At 44.9% G+C, this 24,030-nt stretch overlaps 1 protein-coding gene across 4 annotated transcripts in view; it reads right to left on the bottom strand.

The window, feature by feature from the left end:
* Positions 1 to 1,356: 1,356 nt before the first annotated feature.
* Positions 1,357 to 24,030, bottom strand: part of SCRN1 (secernin 1) — a 69,675-nt gene continuing 47,001 nt past the window's right edge. For 3 of the 4 annotated variants that reach the window (XM_055293537.1, XM_055293538.2, XM_055293539.2), the window contains exons 5-8: positions 22,180 to 22,374; positions 18,078 to 18,243; positions 7,651 to 7,831; positions 1,357 to 5,331 (exon numbers count right to left, since the gene is read on the bottom strand). In XM_055293537.1, coding sequence (XP_055149512.1) covers positions 5,173 to 5,331; positions 7,651 to 7,831; positions 18,078 to 18,243; positions 22,180 to 22,374 — 701 coding nt within the window. In that variant the 3' untranslated portion in view covers positions 1,357 to 5,172. Of the gene's footprint in view, positions 5,348 to 7,650; positions 7,832 to 18,077; positions 18,244 to 22,179; positions 22,375 to 24,030 lie in introns of all 4 variants that reach the window. The other variant, XM_063609713.1, reaches the window with a different exon arrangement.

Here is a 24,030-nt window from a genome sequence, read left to right as displayed (position 1 = left end):
CTCCAGAACTGTGAACCAGGAAATTTCTCCTGGTTACGCGGCCCAGTTTATGGTACTTTGTGACGGCAGCCCTGGCAAAAGAATACAGGCTTTGTCACCCAGAGCTTTGCAGGAGGGTACAATGTTTATGAAAAGAGAGCTGGGAATAAAATTTCAGAATTAGCAGCTCCTTATCATGTAAACAGAGCAGTCATCTACTCTGACCTTGAAATAGGTCACTCATTGCAGGTGACTAAGTCCTGTCTTCACGAGCAAGACATTCAATTGCGTTTTACCTGTCACAGTGGAGAGTCATGGAAAGCAAGCTGGCATTTCTGGGTCACAGGAGTGGAGAGAGCTGGCTTTTTCCCTAAGTGGCATCCTCTCCTGTTGTGGCATTGCTGATGCCTTGGAATCAAGATGCCTGGCACAGAGTACCAGCCACTCTGATGATCTAGACTTCCATTCTAGTAACTATGGTAAAATACACATAAAGTCTACCATCCTTACCGTGTTTAGTGTTTAATTCATTCGTGTTGCGTCCCTCTCCATAACTTATCTTGCGAAACTTTCTGAAACTCTATACTCATTAAACAGTAACTCCCAATTTCTCCCCCACCTCCAGCCCCTAGCAACCACCCTTCTAATTTCTGTCTCTATGATTTTGACTGCTCTAGGTACCTCACAGAAATGAAACCATATAATATTTGTGACTGGTTGATTTCACAGAGCATAACATCCTTAAGGTTCATCCATGTTGTAGCATGTCAGAATATGCTTCCACTTTTTAAGGATGAATAATATTCCATTGTATGGATAGAACACATTTTGTTTCTTCATTCTTCCATCTGTGGATACTTAAGTTGCTTCCAGATTTTAGCACTGTGAATAAGCACTACTATGAACATGGGTGTGCAACCTCTTTTCCAGACCCTACTTTCAACTCTTTTGTGTATACCCAGAAGTGGGATTGCCCGATTATAGGGTAGTTCTATTTTTCATTTTTTGAGCAACTCCGTACTGTTTCCCACAATGGATGCACTGTTTTACATTCCCACCGACAGTGCGTAAGGGTTCCAATTTCTCCACATCCTCACCCACATTTGTTGTTTTCTGGTTGTGGTTTTGTTGTTGTTGTTGTTTTTGTTTTCGATAGTAGCTCTCCTGATGGGTGTGAGGTGATACTTCATTGTGGTTTTATATTTAAAGACTGAATTCATCCACAGAACATTACATAATGCAAGAAACTGCTGAACTGACTGTTTTCTAAAGATTCCAGCCAGAAAAATATATCCCTTCTCACACATCTTCTATGTTGCGACTGAGGCCCATGTTTATTCACGAGACACAAATTAGAAGAGGCCACTCCACTGGATGTTAATTTCAGTTTTTTTTTATTGTATGCTTGATGCATTTAGAGACAATTCCAAGGGCAAGCACTGGATAGGGATATTATCTGCTTTGTAGATATTTGTACAAAAGACTGTTAAGACTACATGGCCAGTTCCCACTGCAGGAAACAGAATGATTTTCTTTTTTTTTTTTTATTATTATTCCCTGCCAATAGCATTTTCCATCTAACACATTTAAATTCTCACAACATAATTGCAAACATGTACATATTGGTTCCCACAAGAAATCTGCAGGTGACATTTCGGGATGTTTGGAGTCAATCAGATAAAGCACATTATGACAGAAACCATAAGAGGGGAGCTGGGACCTGGGACTGTGCAGAATGAAAAGCCATGGCTACAGGAAGCATAAGCTTGTGCTGCAACAGCATATGCACATAACCTGCCACTCCTGGCCCTCCATGGAGCGTGCCCAGCAAGGGGACCTCCTCCCTCCCTCCTCCACGTGCTTCCTTCCTAAGGCTGAGAGCTCAACTGAAGACCTTCCCCAATAAACGACAGATGGCTCTTCAGTCAGGAATGCAGTTAGTGGTTTCATGACAGACACACTGGTCCCACCCACCTTCCCTGCTGAACCAGCGAGAGCTGTATAACACCTGTACCAACGTGGGATGACATCAGCTAGGAAGCAAAGTAATTTGCCTGGTTGATGATTATTTTTTATACCTAATGATTCACCCAATAGTAAAGGAACCCCACAGCTAAGATCTAATGGGCAAATACCTGCTCTGTTAGTTTATAAGAAAGACTCGTTCTAATAACACCATGTCTTATGTTATTGAACACTAAGGATTCTCCATAATTTTGATATCTTTATTCTACCTAAAGTTTCAAAGCACCTCCAAGAATGAAGGGGTACTATTTCTGCTTTCCTCATTTACTCCTGCCAGAGCTTCTGTCCTTGAATATGAGGGCTATCTTCACCTATGGTAAATCCCATCTATTAGACAAAACTAGCTAGCTTATGTTTGGTTATGGGGCAAGGGAGTGGGGGAGAGATTTGGCCATGGCTTCTTTCTGCACAAGCATGCTCAGCCCCCACCCCAGTCTGAAAAGACACACAAAGGGTCTCCTAGGAAGCTACTTATACACTGTGACCCTTAAACATAATTTTTGTATTTCATCTTGAATATTCATGTTCCCCATACTGCCTTCAGAAAAGCAATCCCTGGTCCACACATTATTCATGTAATAAGCATTTTTCCAAAGCAAAATCTGTTAGGAACATTTAAAAATGAACATTCCTCACTGTAACAGCCTGCTCAAAACCCAACAACTTATTTCCAGGTGTTAATATAAGTACATAAAGTCACTAAAAGTAAGCGCAGCCACATCAGCAGATTCTCTGCTCTCTTCTTGTCCTTCTCCACCCATCCCAATGCACAACTGTCCACTGCCCTTATAGACCACCTCCAGACCTGATGGGAGCTGCCACACCCCTTTTAACTTCTGCCAGGCTGTGCCATGCCCTCTAGTGGTATGACTAGGACATCACAATTGTGGTGTAGAGTATTAGCCAAGACAGCTGTCAATTAGGGTTGCCTTCTTTAAGATGCTTGACCAAGGTCAATGTCCCCTAACAGAAGTAGCCATTGTGTTTCTCAACTGGTAATGACATAAAGCAGGTAGGGTTATCCATGGCCTTTGTTTGGCCCATAGAAATGAAAGGAGGCTTCTGTGTAATTAATTCTTACTAGACTTCTTTTGATCAAATCCTGAATCACCTTGGTTATCTCAGACATGTCAGGTCTGATGAGACATTTCATAGTAGGCGAAGATGAAATCACGTAGTGAAATTTTAGAGCGGCTTTCTGCATCATCTTGCTTTACATAGCCACTTGGAACGTGGACTTGGGAGGGAAGAGGTACCTACGTCATCCTCGAACCTCACTTCCCCCACCATGTCAAATGCCGCCCCACCTAAAAGGACACTCTAAATTCACCAACAGTGAAAGCCCAGGCCAACCTGCGTGAAGCTCTTAGCAGCTACAGGCCACCATTATTGGTTGCCATTAACTCTGTCAGCTGAAATCGTCTTCCCATCACCCACAATGTGTGGTTACTGATTTTATATACGGATTTTACAAAACTGCTGAGCACAAAGCTCATGGCACTCCTATACTCATGCTCTTGGAGAGTTGGTAGAAAAAAAGAACGTGTTCTGATGAAACCTCTGATCCTCACTGTGCACATCCATGTAACGGGGCTGGGTCCCCTCAAAATCTCATGATACAGCTTCTGGGAAGGAGTTATTAACCCTGTCACTTCCCAGATTGCTGATACAATGTTTCCATTTGCAGATTCCTGCCAAGAATGATGAGGCAGGATTACGCCCAACTGGTGCTCTCCCACTAGCTACTGCATTTACATACACTTCTGTTCATCATCTCTGCCCATTTCAGGAGTGGCTGGGAGTTTGAATAGGTGGCGGTAAGCTCCCCACCACCACCCCATGCCTAGTGCAGCTACCCGTCTGAATGAAGGCAGCTCCTGGGACATGTGAGGTGTGAGGAGTGGGGGGAAGATCCAGGGAAGTCAGCTGCCTTGTATTTGGGTTTGTGGGATGTAATGGGCTTGGCAGGAAGGGTGGGGCCTGAACTGGTATCCTGCAGAGAAATGCTTCTATATCCATCTGTTGCCTCCTTGCCCTCTGTCTTCCCAATGCTAAGTCCATCTGGTCTTCCTTGCATGCTTTTCTATGCTCTGGTGGTAAGTCAAATCCTTTAAGTGAACCCGACATTGGAAACAAATCAGTTTAATTAAAGTCTCTCTGCTGAGATAATGTAGTGACTGCTAGGATTCCAGCTATTTAACTAGAATCTAAATAGTCAAGAGTTCCTCCTTTTCTTTCCCTCGTTGGCTGAGAGATTCACCACTCTGTGGGTGGAACTGTGCCATAGGGCCATTCAATTACTCCTAGACTAGCTGTTGGTAACTAGACTGGGGATCATTTCTACACAAGGAATCCAGTGGTGGCTGTGCTGCTGTGTAGGGAGAGCTGCCTCCTGGGACATCCATGCAGTGATTCAGAGGGCCACCAGTATGGCTATGTCTGAATCTTGGAAGTGAATAGGTTCCAGCTAACAAATTATCAGCTCTCCTGTAAGCGGAAGCAGCTCTGCAGTCCACCACACATAAGCAGAGCGCACGGAAAATGGGAAGAGAGCTTCTTCGGGAGCCCAGGATGTAGGAAGGAGCCAGGACTGGAGAGGGGTCGCTTCCTTCCTTCCCATTGGTTCTGTCCCTCAGAAGACACCTGTAGAGACACTGTGCACTACAGGCATGCACTCACGGGAGGCCAGGGAGGTTCCCCTTGACAACACACACAAAAGCCCTGTGTGTGCACAAATGCCTCTTGTTAACCTGAAAGAAACCGCTACTGAGGGAAAGACTAAGACTTCAAAAGAATTTGCTTTGCCCGCTGTCTCGGCACTGTGGAGCCTGCCTTTCAAGGCTTGATGAACTCCAGGCCTCTTGGAAAAGGCTAATGTGTCCATTGCCACTGAAATACAATAATAGCAGCTTAAAATCCACAATTAGTCACACAACCGAACAACAGGCAACGGGATACATGTTACACCGCACAGGAAGGAGACCTACATTGCAGAAGGGGACGCTGTGAGATTCAAGGCGGAACACAAGGGAACAGTTTGATCTGGCTTCAGAAAAGGAGGCCACATCTTAACTTTCTCATTTTACTCAAACAGGAGAGTGGTTTGTTTTGCTGGTAATTTAGTAAGGTGGGAAGTCTTAAATAAGAAGGGGAAGGGGAATGCTTACTTCACTTAAAGAACTTAATCTCCGTGTCAACACAGTCATAGAAAAGGTCCCCCACTTCCGCAGGGTCCAGGGGCTCGGAGCTGGTCAGGATTTCTTCCATGGCTTCCAGGCCTTGCTTCTCCAGCTCCAGCATGGTGCTCCTCAGCTTGCGACCTTGCTCCTGAGGAAGGACACGACTGCTTTAGGTGTCAGCAAAATAGCAGGGGGCATTGCAGCGGACACTGAAACCCTCTAGGGGGCCAGCTGGCTTCCTGCTCAAGGTCCTGTCCTCCCCACACTCCATTTCTCACATAACTGCCGCAGGGATTGTTCTAGAACGCCAGTGTGGTTATGTCACTGCCCGGCTTAGAACACTTGCACAGCTTCCTGCTGCCTTTAGGACAAAGCCCAGACCCCAGAGTAACACTGAGGGAAGGCCCTTCTGACATCCGAGACCGCTTCCCCTGCATCTCCCTACTCCTCAGCTGGACTGAATTCACTGCAGCCCTCCAGCCTCTGATGCTGTCTCACCCCTGCACAGGTGGCCCTGCCCTCTGGAGGGCCGTCCCCTTCCGCAGCGCTTGGTCGACGTGCACCCATCTGCAGCTTCCTTGCAAAGCCTTTCCACTTCCCCGCACAGTGCCACACCGTTCCCCCTGCCACGGGCGCTGTCTCCCACCTTGTGCTGGCTTGTCTCTGCAGCTGTGGCCCCTTGGATGGGAACCGGGCTCATTTCTGTCCTCCAGTGACTGGGAGGGCACTCTCAAAAAAATGTTCATTGAATTTAAAAAAAAAAAGGATCAATGAATAAACAGGTGCCATGTCTCTCTCCTGTTCACTCTTTTTCTGAGATGGTGAGTTCACTTCTTCCATGGGACTCACTCATTTATGGCAGATGACAGTGAAAGCTTTCATTTGCCCCATGAGTCCCAGAACTGAGAAGCTGCTCTCACCACCCGCCCACCACTGCTTCATGCAGCGTCATGTGACTCCACCTGAGAGTCATTTCCAAATTTGAAAACCCACCAGCCTCAGCAGTCTCATCTCCTTGAACACACAGCCCTTTCTACCACTTCATTCTAATTAGCCAAATATCCACAACACCATACACCGCACAGCGACAGTTTTCATCGACTTGGGGCTTACGGTCATCCACCAAGAACATAAGCACTATCAGGAACTAATGTGAACAGCCTGGAGGAAACACAGTTAAATGCAGTGGCAGCATGCATGCTTGCGATTTTCTGCCAGCCTTTTTAGGCTGGCGGGGAGGAGAGATGTAAAATAACTGTGCGACCTTTACATGTCAAATGGTCACTTCTGTGGAAGAGAAGGGTGAGCTCTCAGAAAAGTGAGACAGCCCTTCTCAGAGATGCTTTCTGAATTCATCTGGATTTATTGTTTGGGTTTCTCTCTTGATATCCTTTTTCTATAGTCCACTATGTCAAATGCAAGAGGCTCACAGAGTCCACAGCACCAATTTATACAAAAGGTCCCCCTTTTGGGCCCTTCAGGCCAATTTGGACCTATTAAAAGTTGTTACATAAATAGTTGGGGAAAACTGATGAGTGTCTAACAAGCACGTTCCTTCTTCCTCTCTTCAGCAAAATATAGGCTTGAATTTTATATAAAGTGCATCGAGGTGGCTGCTGTGGACACACTGGGTGCTGTGGAACGTGCTTTGGGTGGTTTTCTTGTTTGAATTGATGACTTACCACTTTATTAACCAAAGGTGTGGGATTGGGGAGAGCTGCATTTGAAGGATTACGACTTCTTTTTTAAAACTAGGAATATGAGGCCGGGCGCGGTGGCTCATGCTTGTAATCCCAGCCCTTTGGGAGGCAGAAGCAGGCGGATCGCTTGAGGTCAGGAGTTCAAGACCAGCCTGGCCAACATGGTGAAACCCCGTCTCTACTAAAAATAAATTAAAAAAAAAAATACCCTAGGAATACGAGAATATTTTCTAAAACTATGTTTGTACTATGGTAAAACATATGTATTATAACATAAAATTTACCATTTAAAAACTTTAAAACATACAGTTTAGTGCATTAAGCTCATTCACAATGTTGTGCAACCAGCACCACCAGCCATCTCCAGAACTTTTTTGAAACAACATATGATTGTATCTTTAAATAAAATGTTGCCAGCAAATACAACCTTTTACCCCCAAAAGTACATACAGAATTTTACACAGTATATAAGTTATCCCTACTATACTGCATATTCCTACGTAAACAGTAAATATAAGTAAGATATTCAGCCTGCTGAGTTCCAGAATAACATGAGAAGGAGAAGCTTTGTCTTATTTGGTTTCAAGCCTGGGCAGGAAAATGAACCCCAGCCTTCTAGGAAAGGCCCCAGGAACCTGGCCTCAGGGAGGAGCCCGGCCACACTGGATGGGTGGGGGGAGGGTCTAGCTTGTCATCTGCTTCCCTGCCTCCTTCCTCGCTGACCTCACCCGCCCGCCTCTGCCTCTGTGGCCCTCACGCAAGCTCACCTGGTCACTTTCGATGATGGCACGTGCCCACTCGTGGGCTTTGTACAGCTCATGCCGGCGGTCTAGTTTCTCCTGGAACCGAGGCTCCTTTTTGGCAGGGTCGTCATCCCCAAAACAGGGAGACTGTGTTTTGGGGACAAGTTTTACGTCGTCAACAAAGATGAAAGGCTTGAATATGGACCTGGAGAGGAAGGAGAGGCACTTCAGCTAGGCAAAGGTTGGGACCCGGGAACACCCAGAGACTGTCCTTTTATTCAGCAAACATTTCCCAAGCCAACTTATGGTGAGTGGTGGGTGGTGGGTGGTGGGTGGGTGCCAAGAGAGACATAACTGCATGTTTTAGTCACTATTTTAGCAAAACTAGCAGTCATTTACAAGCTGCAAATTCTTCTACTTACAGTAAAGAGACATCAAAACAGACTTCCTTTGTTCTGAACCATTTGAGAGGACTCTTTGAGCAATAAAAAGTGAGGCAAACAAACAGTGTTCTGAGAAAAGGTGCAAGGAGCCATCTAGCTGAGCGAGAGAGGTTTGCTTTTTTTTTTTTTTTTTTTTTTTACCGTGGTCTGAGAAGCAGCCTCCAGGAAAGGAAGGGCCTTCTGGTTTGGGTTTGTTTTTAGTTTTTTCTGAGGTTCTACCTTACTGAAAAATCTATGGAATATCTCTGACGGACCCATGGAGGGGACAGAGTGAGAAAGACGACAGAAGAGGCCTTGGAGGGTGCACACCACACAGAAGTCTGGTTGTGTGAGAGAGCTAGCACAGGGCACAGCAGGTAGCTAATGCCCCCCGGCTCTCTTCAATTCAGTTCTCTTGGTAGGATGGATGTTATATTCAGGAAAATGGCTGTGCACATGCCTGCATGTGTGTGTACTTGTGCATGTCTAGGACACATCACCACACACACACACACACACACACACACACACACACACACACACGAGAGCTATGCATATAAACAGCTATGGCCTGGGATCCCAGGCCAACAGGGTGAGGGGCCATTACAGCCGACTGTAACACCAGGGAGAGAGCCTTATCTTACCCTCCCCACACCCAGAGGAAACACTGCTGGATCAGAAGGCTGCTCCTGGCAGGCATGGGCACCTCTGGGTTCCAAGGATTGCCTGTTTTCAGCTGTACCATGGGGCAGCACCTGCAATAACAGCAGGACAGAAGGAACTTCCCATATGTGTGTGCCCCATATGTATAAGTCAGATTTTTCAGATTTGGACATTTTTTTTCTCCTCTCAACAGGTGTACTGTGGCCCATCCCAGGTACCTCAAGTGGGCTAGAGGTGAGCTAGGATGTGGATTCCCTCAGCCCTGAGGAATGTGGGGCTTGAGGAAGCCAGGGCAGCCTTGCCAGTGTGCCACACAGGTATTAATATTTTCAGGTATGGGCCAGGTATGGTGGCTCACACCTGTAATCCCAGCATTTTGGGAGGTTGGGGCAGGCGGATCACTTGAGGTCAGGGATTCGAGACCAGCCTGGCCAACGTGGTAAAACCCCGTTTCTACTAAAAATAAAAAAAATTAGTCGGATGTGGTGGAGTGTTCCTGTAATCCCAGCTACTCAGGAGGTTTAGGTGGGAGAATCGCTAGAACCCGGGAGGCAGAGGTTGCAGTGAGTCAAGATCATGCCATTGCACTCCGGCCTGGGTGACCGAGTGAGACTTTGTCTCAAAAACAAACAAACAAACAAACAAAAGTTATTTTCAGGTATGCCATAACCTGAAAAGGACTGGGAGCCAATAACCCCTGCTACCCAATTTTGTCCTTGGACTTGCAGCAACAGTATCGGCTGCAGAACCTCAGGCCCCACCCTGTCCTAATGAATCAGAATCTGCAATTTTAACAAGATCCCTGAGGATTCATAACATATCCCAGTCTGAAGAGCACTACTAAAGACACAGCAGTAATGAGAAGTACCCTCTTAGGTTAGCTTCCTGATGTTGCCATGGGACAGGAGTCTCAAGTGAGAAAAGAAAGACACTGATCACAATATGCAAAACTGGGGCCCAGACTAATTTAATTTGAGTATTAAAAGCAGTGAGACCTTCGTACCCTAAGCTGGTGAACTGAGTGACACTAGTTGAGGACTAGTGTCAGGTACTCTGCTGTTCTCTATAGGTGACGCAAATATAATTGGAGACTGGGCCCATCCTCCGATCCACTGGGAAGCACAAGGCGTGCCAGGCTGCGCCCACCTGCTCAAAGTCAAGCCCTGCCAAGAACTTTCCTCCCCAGCCATCATCAAAAGAAGTCCCCACTAAAGACACAGGGGAGGTACCCTTGTACAGAAGGAACACACACTTCTTGAAAATAGATGATTGCTCTACCTACCCTTCTACTGAGTGTTGAACCGATGGCTGTTGAATACGAAAAAGGAATTACTGCAAAACCTAAAACTGTTTAAACCAATTTTGACTATATGAAATTGAATTCTCGGCCGGGCGGGGTGGCTCACGCTTGTAATCCCAGCACTTTGGGAGGCCGAGGCGGGCGGATCACGAGGTCAGGAGACCGAGACCACGGTGAAACCCCGTCTCTACTAAAAAATAAAAAAAATTAGCCGGGCGTGGTGGCGGGCGCCTGTAGTCCCAGCTACTCGGAGGCTGAGGCAGGAGAATGGCGTGAACCCGGGAGGCGGGGCTTGCAGTGAGCCGAGATTGCGCCACTGCACTCCAGCCCGGGCGACAGAGCGAGACTCTGTCTCAAAAAAAAAAAAAAAAAAAAAAAAAAAAAAGAAATTGAATTCTCTAATTGGTGAGTCAGCTGATTCTGCAAAAGGGCTGCAGATGGAGGGCTCACTGAAAGACGGCAATGGAGCAGTGGGGAGGAGGAGGGCCAGGAGAGAGCACGCCTAGCCATCCACAACCAGCTGCCTCCGGGCTACCTCTGGGCTCTGACAGCAGGATTGCCTCGCAACCGGCAGGCATCCTACCCTTCAGGGCCAGACAGCACTCGGGGTTTCCTGGGAAGTCAGCGCATGTCACCTCAGCAGCATCAGCCTCCTTGGCTGGCACAGAGACCCTTCAGTGGTGGACAGGCCCGGGGCTCCCGCCCAGCAGCTCAGAGTCAGCTGGGTTCACATCTTCTCAGCTCCAGGGCTCTGCGCTGGGCAGGACTGGGCAGAGCCAAGACTCCCACCTGGGCTGGCAGGCTTCACGGTAGGACTGGTGCAGGCTCAACACCTGGCAGCCAAGGGAACTGCGACCACCCCCTCCAGCGGAGCCTACTGAGCAGGCCCCATGCAATGCTACTTCATTCGATCCCCATGCTACTCCAAAGCCCACTCCAAACCCAAGTGGGAGCAGTATCTTCATCAGGAAACCTGCCATTTCACTCCTAAAACCTCAGTGCTTCCCTTACTGCGCATCTCAGGACTCTTCTGACACAGGACCCCTTGGGAGAGCCATGCCAAGAAGTGAGGGAAGGGGACAGCCTGGCAGCACCGCTGGGCAGAGCTGCCTCCCACAGAGCAGGGCAGGGAACTGGGCTGGGACTTTGATTGGGGGTGTGAGTTCCCGCTCTGCCTCTGACCCACTGTGAGTCTGTGGTTTTCCCTCTCTGGCTCTCATCTGACTACAGTGATCTCAACAGTCTCTTCTAGCTTCTACAACTCGTTTATTTCTATTTCTGTCATGAAGCTTATAAACTTGTGATGCCAGCTTCAGTAAGCTCATGCTAACCACAGTCAGGGTCTTCTGTATCCAATATAGGATAAATGCATAGTAAAAACTCAGAATGCTCTATGTGATGTAACTTTAAACCCACCCCAAGCTCACTGGAATGGAGAGGTTAATCAATGAGGGTGTCTGGTGGCTTTTCTAAGAGAAGAGATACCCTAAGTTTGTCCCTCTCATCTAACTATTTTAGTTTAAAAAGAATACATAATAAATATGAGGAGGTTCGCAAAATATTCTAAAGCAGCCAAAGCTCTCCAAAGATTTTTTCAAAGTTTAGTATACTCAACTAATAAAAAATATAAAGCCTAAATGTATTGAGGTGGTTAAAAGCTTTTCTGAGATTGAATAAATTATATAACTAATAAATAAGGTTATCTAAAAAATAATAATTACATAAAATATTAACAAAAATTATTGCTGATAATAATTGCAATATTAATATTAGTTTAAACCAGGATGTGGAAATTATCTATAATTCCGGTTTCATCATTTGTGTCTATGTACCCAGAAAAGGGGAATGGGGGTAACTCAGTGGTTCCCAAACGTTTTGATTTCTTGCCAATCTTTACAGAAAATCACATTTAGAATTCCAAATAGATAAGGAGATACGCTGACATTTTCCCACAAGTAAGCCACAGACAGTAGCTTCTTAAATGCTACTTGAATGAATATAAGCCATTAACAGATACACCCAGCTGTCTCCACCACGTACAATTAGCAGATACACCCAACTGTGTCCAGCCCACCTGACCAGGACGAGGCCCACTTCATCACATGCATGGGGTGCCCCCGAGTGTCCCATGGATGGCTTGGATGCGGAACACAGCTGAGAAGGCTCCAGAAGGCTGATTCTACCTCTGTCCTCAGGGCTGACTCTCAGACCGACCTTCAGAAAAGTCACCAAACCCTGGGTTGGGAATTTGCCCCAGTCACTCAGCCTTCTGTGGTGTGGTGTGACAGGAATACAAGATGATGGGCCCAAAAGGACAAAGTGCTTCCCATGTCAAGGCACAGCCCAGTAGCCAGTTCATGAGAAGGTTCAAAGCTGGCTGAGCTACTTTAAAGGGACCTGTGAGGGACAGTTAAACCAATGAGACCATGAGCAACACTAAAGGAAGCCTCCCTCCAGCCTTCAGCTCTCACGAAGACAAATCTAAGGGCTGAAGCACACAGTCCCATGACACGATGCACAGCGTGGGCATCCAAGCTCCGTTGCAGAGATCTGCAGAATTTTAGCCTTGAGTGACAATTTGAGGCACAGCCAAGAAACATACTCCACTGGATACACCATTACCTCATCTGTCTATTTTTCCCTTTAAAGCCTTGTGAGGGACGCAGCATGCCAATGCAAAAAACTATTTTCCAATCATTTGTTTTCTCATTTTGGAAGAACAGCAACATTATCATGAAAATCTCTAACATTTTATAGCGCAGCATAATTCTCAAAGCATCTGCATTCAATTATCATGGTACTCTTATTCATTCATTCATTCATTCATTCAGCAAATATGTGTTGAGCCCTGGCTGAGTACCAGATGCTGTTCTAGGTACTAGGGATATAGCAGTGAACAAAGAAGGTCAAACATTTCTGTCCCATTTTACATATGAGATGACTGAGGCTCACAAAAGCTAAGTGCTTTGTCCAAAATCACATTCCTACTAAGTGGCAGAAGTAAATTCAGATCTAAATGCAAGGTCAGTTTTCCCCACTACCTCTCACTCTTATATTCTTCTGTTATTTTTCCATACACCTTATACTACTGCAGAAAAATAAAATACTTTTTGTGCTTTAGAATTTAGAATTTAATATCAGTGGCTAGCCAACAGTGTTGTCCTCAAACATGGCTCTGCTCTTGCTGAAGATGCAGAAACTCTCCAAGCAACAAACCAGGCTGATCCTGTGACGTGGAGTTCCTGGCAAATCTACTGAGGAGGGTTAGCACAGAAAGAACAATACATAAACCCCTGTTCAGAGGAAGCTGCTCAAATTTGAACCAATCTCAAATAAACCTGCAATACCAAGTTTCTCTCAAAAACGCAGGTGCCCCTCAGAGTGGTTCATCTATGTTTATTCCAGCTTTACTGTGAGCCACTTTAATCATAGAGTCAAAGTCACACCTGGCTCCCATAAACATATACACCTTCTATGTGCCCACAAAAATTAAAACAAACAAAAAAAAACTTTTAAAGGCACACCTGGCTGAGAGCAGAACTAATCCATGAAGGGAGTTTCCATTTTAAAGGGAAAGAAAACCAGTACTTTTGAAGCACTGAACAGCCTTAAGGATGGTGGGCTGGATCCAGCGACTCTGGGAGGGTTTGAAAAGTCAAACGTGTAGGACAGAGAGAGGAGACGGCTGGTGTTGGAAGAATTCAGAATGGAATTGGAGGGGTAGGCACCATGTTGTCTAGGGCCTTCGGCTCTGTCTATCTGTGGAAGCTGTGCCCCACATGGTTCCGAAGGCTGCATGTGTCATGCTGACCAAGGCTCATAATGTTTGCTCCAGTAACAAAAAGCTGTTTCTGACATTTGAATTATCTAGATGGTAATATCTTGGCCAACCCAATTTAACTTCTCAAGATTAGTACACTGGCCCAGCACTTTGGGAGGTGGAGGCAGGCAGATCACCTGAGGTCAGGACTTCGAGACCAGCCTGGCCAACATGGTGAAACCCTGTCTCTACTAAAAATAAAAAATTAGCCGGGTGTGGTGGCACATGCCTGTAGTCCCAGCTACTCAGGAGGCTGAGGCAGGAGAATCGTTTGAACCCAGGAGATGGAGGTTGCAGTGAGCCGAGATCATGCCACTGCACTCCAGCCTGGGTAACAGAGTGAGATTCCATCTCAAAAGAAAAAAAAAAAGATTAGTACACTGAGACAAGAAGAGGAGGAAACAAAAAAACACACACACACAAGTAAGGAGGTGGGGTGGAGTGGAATGTCCCTGGCATCTCTCCAGCACCCTGCCACTAGTTAAAGTAGCTCAGACACCCTATTTTCCTAGAACTTCTAAGTTCTCTCCCCCTTCTGGTTTACCCATCCTGTATCTTGAGTTCTTATTTTATTTTATTTTACTTTATTTTTTGAGACAGAGTCTCACTCTGTCATGCAGGCTGGAGTGCAGTGGCTCAATCTCAGCTCACTGCAACCTTCGCCTCCCAGGTTCAAGTGATTCTCTTGCCTCAGCCTCTAGAGTAGCTTGGATTACAGTCATGCACCACCACGCCTGGCTAATTTTTGTATTTTTTTTAGTAGAGTCAGGGTTTCGCCATGTTGGCCAGGCTGGTCTGGAACTCCTGACCTCAAGCGATCCACCCACCTTGGCCTCCCAAAGTGCTGGGATTACAGGTGTGAGTGGCCGCACCTGGCCTGTATCTTGAGCACTTATTTGTGTATTTTCCTGCATGTGGGGGCCTCTCAGTGGTTTACTGGTCTAACAACTATATCTCTGAAAAAAATAGCTCAGTTTTATGGCATTTGCCGATTTCTGTAGTGTAAATACCCCCACTGTGGCCCATTTCAAGGGGCCAATGACATCACCAAACGTGGAGTTGGGAAGAGAGGCTCTCTTCACAATGAGCTTTCCGTGGCTCCAGCACACTGTAAGACTCTGAATTTTACACTGCCTCACGATGCTAAGGTGCCTCTCTACTCCTCCCCTCTCCAATTCTTCACATCAATGAAGCTTTAACAAGTGCTGGCTTCCTAGGAAATGGTTTCCAAAGATCAGAACCAGTATACTAATCAGTGTCACTCTTTGAATGACTGTGGCACACACTGACTCCGCACCATGTTGATGTGATGGAATTTGCCTTCTCAGTATAATTAAGTGAAGAACTCCTGCATCTCCCTCAAGCATTCAAACTCTGACTTTAGCATCTCCTTCCACCTCTCAACCTTACATAGTACCTAGCACATAGTAGGAGGGAGGGAAGGAGGGAGGGGAAAGGAGGATGTGAGCGCAAGTTATTTCAAGGAAAAGATCTATAATTAATACAGTGAGAAAGGGACAGACAAGTGTCCAGGCAGGCAGAACAGTAAGATCATGTTTTTTGGTTTTAACATTAACTGGGAGGGATAAAGACTAAAGTGCTGTTCTTTTCCAAGTCTGCTACTATGAAACGATTTCTAACATTTTTAGCATTAATAGAAGCCAAAATCTCCCTAATTTTCTTGCCTAAAAACCTAAGAAAAGGTAATTATGTTTCTTGCTGACAAAATACAGTAAGTCGAGCATGCCCAATTACAGAGAAACACTGAAATGTTGAATAGAAAGAGTAACAACCTATGACAGTTCTACAGTCACGGTAGGAAACGCAGCTTTTACTATGGAGGATAATAATGAATGTCTTCCAGAAGGGTCTTAATCTTCTATAATAAAAGGCCTTTTAAATTAATTTAACCATGAATAATTTTCTTTTAAAAGTACTTAAAATTTTTCATTTTAACTATCAGAAGGCTGTTGCCCAGCCATTCTTATAACTGGATTAGGCCGTGTCCTTCAGCCTAGGAAGTGGAGTTCCTTTACAATGGTGTCCTGAGCTCACAAGGCCCTGTCTCCTGAGCACAGTTAGAGCCGGTATCTGAGACATCAGGGACAACGGGAATTGCAACCCACTCTTTGGAAGGCTCCTGTTCCCTAAAAAGCCATGCCCAAATACTTTCGCACAGCATTCCAGACACTTGAAAATAGAACTCCAAATGTCCATATACCCCTGTCACCCAGCAGGGTCCTCACAAGGGGCTACTGAGCCACCAGCATCAGGGGAGCAAGCTAGGTCACAGTCCAGGAGGAGGGAGGCCCAGACACAAGGGGAAGACGGAGCCCCAAATCCGGTGGGACAAAAAGTGGGTAGAAGGTACGGCCATGGAGCCAAGGATTCAGAACTGGGAGAGAAAATCAAGGGAATAGCAACTGGACTCAAACAGGAGGAGCCTCCTGAGAGGCTGCCAGGAACGGCACAGAGCAGTTGAGGCTCACTGATAAAGGCTGGCAGGGGTGCCACAGGAGGGTGGTGGGCTTGTTTCACAGAGGGGTTGGGGGTAGAGGAGCAATGGTCACCTAGTGACCAGCATCATCTATAGGAGGATGCACGGCTCTAGCCCATGGTCATGTGGTTTCATGCCTCTCTGCCTTTGCACATGCCGTCCTCTCCACCCAGACTGTTGTTCCTGCTTTTTACCTAAAGAACCCCTACTCTTCCCACAATGCCCAGTGCTCAAGAGCTCCTTCCTCCGTGAAGTTTTCCCCTTCATCATCTCATTTGTGTCACCACTTTCCTTGTACACACTTCATCCACGGTACACAACAAACACAATATTTGGTACACAGTAGGTGCTTAGTGTTTGTTGAATGAACGAGTGAATGAAAAACTAAGAACAGCTAATACTGAGTTCCACAGTCAGGTCTGGTTAGAAACATCTATAGATATTGGCAGTAGTTTAAAAAATGAGGCCAAAGGGTTACAAGAGGTGCTTCACTTTTCCCCTGAGTCATCTAAGACCCAGCCCTAGCTAGATGCAATCACTGTCTTATATTCCTGAAACAGTAAAAGGAGAATAAATATTTTCAGCTGCAAAAGGAATGAAATTTAATACCAGCAAATACCTTGGAAGCAGATTCAAAGGTTTAACAAGCTGACTTTCAGACACTGATAATGATGTTCAGCCAATGGAACACCCAAAAAAACACCAGAGAACCTACTGGAATGGGCAGCCTTCTAGAGCCTTCTAGGCTGAGGATCAGACTTACCTGACAGATTCCTAGGTCCACCTCAAAGATTCTGATACAATAGGTTTCAGTCAAGGAACCTGTATTTTTTGAAAACTCCTCCAAGTGATTCTAGCAATGAACAGATTTAGAAACCACTGGATGGCTGGTTCTAAGCTACTGATGATATGATTCCTGATATACATGACAGAATGTTCCTGGGGAGAGGGGCTGCTGTCTGCCTGGGAGATCAGAGATCGTCTTCATAAATAATCATTAAATCTACTATGTATTGACTTGGATTATCTCATTTAATCCTCCCAACAAACATGTAAAGGTAGGGGCTGGTATTATCCCCGTTGTACAAACACAGAAACTGAAGCTTAGAAAGGTGAAATAACTTATTCAGCTACTATGTGGCAAAGGTTGGATTCAAAATCCTGGCAGGTCATTCCAGATGCTGTGTTCTTCATCCCTGTGTAATGCTGCCTTTTTGCTGAAGCACATGGGCAGAAAGCAACCCCCTAAAACACAATGTCTTAAAGAAGGGGCCAGTACACTTGAAGTTGCTTCAATCTGTATTGCCTCCGAACTGTTTTATTCTCTGACTCACAGGAACTGGTTGTTTTGATAAATCATGAGCATTCCCACATCTCTCTGTCTCGCTGTGTTTTGTTCATTTCTGTATCCCTCATGTACCACACAATGCTTGGCCCATGATATATACTCAGTAAATATTTGGTATTAGGTTGGTGCAAAATGGTAAGGACCACAATTACTTTTGCACCAACCTAATAAATTTAAAAGAACTACTAGATTCCCTGACTGTCATAAATACTATGTGACTAAAACCAAGGAATTCACTTAATCAAAGCCCTTGGTGCTACACTGCCCACACTGAGGCTGACTGAAAAATGTGACTTTGCTATCCAAGGGGAGGACATGGTCAGGCGCTACTACGCACTTGCTGAATGAGCTTTCAAGGGAAGCACTCATGTTCTGCCTACGTGACCAGGCCTCAGACAAACCTGGAAGGATCAGGGGTCCCAGTGAAGTAGTGAATGCACGGAGAGCTTCTGTTCTGCGGCAGGACAGACACTCCACTGGCTGTGGTGAGGAAAGACTCAGAATCTATGCACACTCCGCTGGCTTTGTCCCGTAAGGTGTTCATCATAGTCTGCACCGTGATGCTTTCTGCAAAAACACAAAAGACAGACAAATGGAAAGAGTAGATATAGGCCGGGTGCGGTGGCTCACGCCTGTAATCTCAGCACTTTGGGAGGCCGAGGCGGGCAGATCACAAGGTCAGGAGATCGAGACCATCCTGGATAACACGGTGAAACCCCGTCTCTACTAAAAATACAAAAAAATAGCCGGGCGTGGTGGCAGGCACCTGTAGTCCCAGCTACTTGGGAGGCTGAGGCAGGAGAACGGGGTGAACCCGGGAGGCGGAATTTGCAGTGAGCCAAGATCACACCACTGCACTCCAGCCTGGGCGACAGAGCGAGACTCCGTCTCAAAAAAAAAAAAAAAAAGAGTAGATATAACACAAAACTGTGGTGGGCCACTAACTAAAATCCATTCACTCCGTTCTCTTTTTAGTAATAAAAACTCTGAAATTATATCTGGGACTGTAACTACCAAACTACAGTCTATTTCCCCACTTCCCTTGTGACTATGTGTGGCCATGTGATAAATGTTGATCAACAGGAGGTAAGCAGAAACAATGTGTGCAATTCCTCATCACACCTATAAACAAGGTATGTTTGCCTTTTGTTTTTATTTTCTCCCTTCCTGCCAACTAGGAGATGCAAACAAGCGGACCACAAATGGAATTCCTGTGTTGAGTCACAGTAACCAGCCCTGGACTGGCCGTATATACCTGAACTATAACATGGGAGATAAATAACCTACTATTTTCTTTAAGCTATGTTAATTTGGGGTGTCTTTGTTACAGCATTTAGCTGTACCTCAATCAGTACAATAACTCAATAGATATCCACAAGAAAGTATGTACAATCTACTACGCACAGCCCACCAAGCTCGCTCCCATAAACTCTTGCTGGTCAGAGTCAATACTCTATTTGGAGAACGTCCTCTCTGTGGTGGGAAATATATGCACAGAGAGGCATTTAGAACATTCAGAGCCATTAGGACTGTTGGCTGTGACCACAGATAAATGGATAAACAAATCTTTGATTACATGAGATCCCATTTCTACATCTTCCCCTGGGTTATAATTTGTTAAAACACTATTTCAGTCTGTGTTCACCATGATGGAATTGAAGCATCACATGGAGAGAAGGTTTGTTGGCACATTCACATCTCTTTATAAATCTCTACTTACATGTCATACCTAGAAATATTAACAACAAATCCTTGTTTGCTTCAACTGTCCAATGTTCAGATTTCCTCATTGTCTTATAAATGAGCCTATTGATTTGAATTGGAAACAATCAGAATTGGAAATGTCTCTGCCTCTTGTTTTTTCCCCTTGCCTCTTTTTTTTTTGAGATGGAGTCTCGCTCTGTCCCCCAGGCTGGCGTGCGTGGCGCAATCTTGGCTCACTGCATCCTCCGCCTCCCAGGTTCAAGTGATTTGCCCACCTCAGCCTCCCTGGTAGCTGGGACTACAGGCATGCACCACCATGCCCGGCTAATTTTTGTATTTTTTTGGTAGAGATGGGGTTTCACCATGTTGGCCAGGCTGCTCTTGAACTCCTTCCTGGCCTCAAGTGATTCACCCTCCACGGGCCTCCCAAAGTGCTGCGATTGTGGGCGTGAGCCACCGCGCCCACTCAGCTTGCATCTTAGTTGTCAGAGTCATCTTTCCTGTAGTTTCGCACAGTGTAAGCTTTGCAGATGGCATCCTCATGGCATTATTTGTTGGGAACAGGCCCCCCGAAATCTGGCCATAAACTGGCCCCCAAACTGGCCATAAACAAAATCTCTGCAGCACTGTGACATGTTCGTGATGGCCATGATGCCCACACTGGAAGGTTGTGGGTTTAACGGAATCAGGGCAAGGAACACCTGGCCCACCCAGGGCGGAAAACCGCTTAAAGGCGTTCTTAAACCACAAACAATAGCATGAGCGATCTGTGTCTTAAGGACATGCTCCTGCTGCAGATAACTAGCCAGACCCATCCCTTTATTTTGGCCCATCCCTTTGTTTCCCGTAAGGAATACTTTTAGTTAATCTATAATCTATAGAAACAATGCTTATCACTGGCTTGCTGTCAATAAATACATGGGTAAATCTCTGTTCAAGGCTCTCAGCTCTGAAGGCTGTGAGACCCCTGATTTCCCACTCCACACCTCTACATTTCTGTGTGTGTGTCTTTAATTCCTCCAGTGCCGCTGGGTTAGGGTCTCCCCAATCGAGCTGGTCTTGGCAATTATTATATTAAATAGTGTATTTGTTCCTCTATCCTCTGTATTTCCTGTAAATTAGTAGCTAGACCTAAAGCCTTTATCAGATTTAGAGTTGATGTTTTGGCAACATTATTTAATATTTTTCATCAAGCTAGTTTTTTTTGAATTAAAAAAATCTTGATTTTTTTAAAGCTCCCGTTTAAAAGTATTTTCTTACCTTCCTACCCAGAATATATTACATAAGTGCTATAGCAAAAGTCCTAAAGTGTTCTAGATTAAGAGTTAGGAAACATTTTCCTTCTTTTTTGTTTTTTTTAAAAAGAGACAGGGTCTCACTCTGTCACCCAGGCTGGAGTGAGGTGGTGCAATCATACCTCACTGCAGCCTTGAACTCCTGGGCTTAAAAAATCTTCCCACCTCAGCCCCTTGAAGAGCTGGAACTATAGGCCCACATCACCACATCTGGCTAATTTTGTTTATTTCTTTGGAGAGATGAGGTCTTGCTAAGTTACCCAGGCTGGTCTTAAACTGAACTCCTAGCCTCAAGTGATCCTCTGCCTCAGTCTCCCCAAAGTACTGTGATTACAAGCATGCACCTTGGCCTGACAGTAAATATTTTAGGTTTATGGGCCATAAACCTAAATTTCTGTTGAAACTTTCCTGTTGCACCTGCTCAACTCTGCCATTATAGTGAGAAAGCAGCTCCAAACAATATATAAATAAATGGGTGTGGCTACAGTCCAATAAAATTTTATTTTCCAAACAGGCAGCTGCCAACAGGTCATAGTTTGCTGACCCCTGTTCTAAATGATCCAAAACTTTGACTTATAAAATACATGCATCACCAACAAATACAGAATGACTATTGTGGGTTTTTTGGAAGGATTTCCACATAGGCACAAAAGTAAGAAGCTATCTAGTTGCCACATATATCTAAATATGGATTCTGATTAAGTTAATAACTAGGGGCTGGGCATGGTGGCTTAGGCCTATAATCCCAGCATTCTGGGAGGCCAAGGCGGGCAAATCCCTTGAGCCCAGGAGTCTCCGACCAGCCTGGGCAACAAAATGAGACCCTGTCTCTACAAAAAAAAAAAAAATTAGCCAGAATTGGTGGCACATGCTTGTAGTCCCAGCTACTCGGATGGCAGCAGGGGTGCAGCTGAGGGAGGATCACTTGAGTTCAGGAGGTGGAGGCTGCAGTGAGCCGAGATTGTGCCAGCACACTTGAGTGTAGGCAACAGAGTAACACCCTGTCTCAATAAACAAATAAATAAATAAAATAAGTAACTAGTTGGCAGACGGAGTGGCAACAATTCAACTCATCAAGTGTCCATGGAACAAAAAACTATACAGGCATCACAAAGGGACCCTAAGATGAGTAAGAGACAACACCTCTGCCCTCAAGTCCCAGCAGGCTAGTGGGGTAGGGGAAGATGAGTCAAATATATAACTACTGATGTATGAGGATGGCTGCAATAAGTATTACAAAAGGCAACACAATGACATCAGCGATTAAAGGAGAATAACATGGGTAGGAGCAGGAAACCTCCAGGGATGAGGAAGCACCATGTAAAAATAAATACAAGTTGTTTCTTGCCTGCACATCAGGGACTTTTAGCACAAGTTGGTCTTTACATACAAGGGCTATTCTGTATTCCTCTTTGTTCACCCTTCTAAGTACAGACAAGTTCTCAGAAACAGCTGCAAGAGAAAGGGTATGAGAAGGAGAATCGTGAGGGAGAGACTAACTCACCTTCTTGTTTTTCTAAGCTGTCTTTGCCAGCACCGCAGTCTAGATGATCCTCAACTGGAGAAAAGACTTCGGAAAAATTGAACTCGCCCTCTCCCGTCCACCAACCTTGGCTCTGAGCATAACTCCTGAGTTCCGGATGCTCTGCATCCATCTTAGTGGTGAGCGAAAGCCGATTGCAAACGCACCTCACTCCCTCTGCAGAGAGTGCAAAGCCCCATTAGTTAAAAATATAAAGACTTAATCAAGAAATGGAAATGTATAGGGAATCCTTTTCCTGAAACACTGACTTTAACTACAGGGAGGAATCCATTTAATTTTTGAAGAGAGAAACAGACAATCATTGAGTCTCTTTCTAGGAGACCTCCTAAAAGGTCTGACCAGTCTTGATGGGGCATTATCACATTTTAAATGAGCAACAGTCACTTAACCCATCTTAAAAGCATAATCAAGGAAATATGTAAGGCTCTTCATTTTGGCTAAATAAGCCCCAAGCATTCATTAGTTACACATAAAAAAAGGGACAGGTGCTTTGAAAGAGGTACTAAGCTAACAAGACTTAGCAATCCATAAGAGAGTCCTCTATAATAGAGATGCTGTTCCTCTACAGCAATGCTCTAACGCATCTATAGAAAGCCCCCTCCCTGGTCTGATTTCTTTTCACCTGGAAAAACACTTTACACCCCCACTCCTTGACCAAATATATATGGTTTTTTTTAAAAAAATACAAATCAAATACTTCATTAAACTTTTTTTTCAGGTCTCAACATTTAGAAAACCATAGTGGCAATGATAGTAAATCACTTTAAAATAATTGAATATATTCATGAATATACATATGTCTGGGTACGTGTGTGTGCACACGTGTGTGTGAGTGTGAGATAAAGTGTGTGCGCACGTGTGTGTATATGTTTGAAAAATCTATGGGAAGTTTTTTCTTATAAAAATAGAAGTGTGACTAAATAAATCTAGAATTAGAAATGCCTGCATGCTGAGTACATTCCACTTTGATGAATGAGGGCTTAGACCGGAAACTCTCCTACCAGCTGGCTGGCTTGCTATGTCTTCTTCGAAGCCTGAGCTGCAAATGCACACAGGACAACTCAGGCTTCCAGCTTCAAGATGCTGTCTAGGGCACAAACACTAGGAAGTTATCAGTGCTAGCTTAAAAGGGCCATTCCTATTTGCTGCTTCCAGGGAGCATGCTGATCTTCCAAATTCTTGGAGAACAAAGCGAGATAAAGAACATAAACTACAAGCTACAGGAAAGCCATCACTGCCTGAAAACCAGTTCCTAGAGGCAGGATCAGTGCTGGACTAAGTTCTTTCAATATGTTTTGCTTCACTGATTTACACTTCTAAATAAGCATTCCTGGCTGGTGGGCATTGGTCCTTTGTCATTTATCTTTTCAGAGAGGACCATAAAAGTACAATTATAAACAATTAAAAAGAAAAACCAGTTTTGGCCTAAACAAGTGATTTTGACATCATTCATACTAAGTTATTAAAAAAAATACTCTTGTAAGGGACTCTACAGATATTAGTTTCCCAGTGGGCAGACTTATAGTAGACATTTGCTTTTAAGAATGTTAGCCTTTGGGAGACGGAGTGCATTAAATCTTACTGCAATCCATCACACCGCTGCTGGGATCAGACAACATGAAATCAATGAGTCCAAGAAATGGCTGAGGTTCTTTTTTATTTAAATATTTAGTTAACTAACGGAAGCATTCATTTTGTGTAATTTTTTACGCTACATTTTGAAGAGACGCTCAGCTTTTGAAATGCAGTCATAGATCAAAAAGTGTTAGGTTCAACTTAAAAGCAATATGACTGCTTTGAAGCATGGATTAC

This window comes from Symphalangus syndactylus, chromosome 9 (assembly GCF_028878055.3).
Source record: "Symphalangus syndactylus isolate Jambi chromosome 9, NHGRI_mSymSyn1-v2.1_pri, whole genome shotgun sequence".
NCBI lineage: Eukaryota > Metazoa > Chordata > Mammalia > Primates > Hylobatidae > Symphalangus > Symphalangus syndactylus.
Note: the sequence above shows the minus strand (reverse complement) of the source record. Positions and strands in the feature narration are given on the sequence as shown.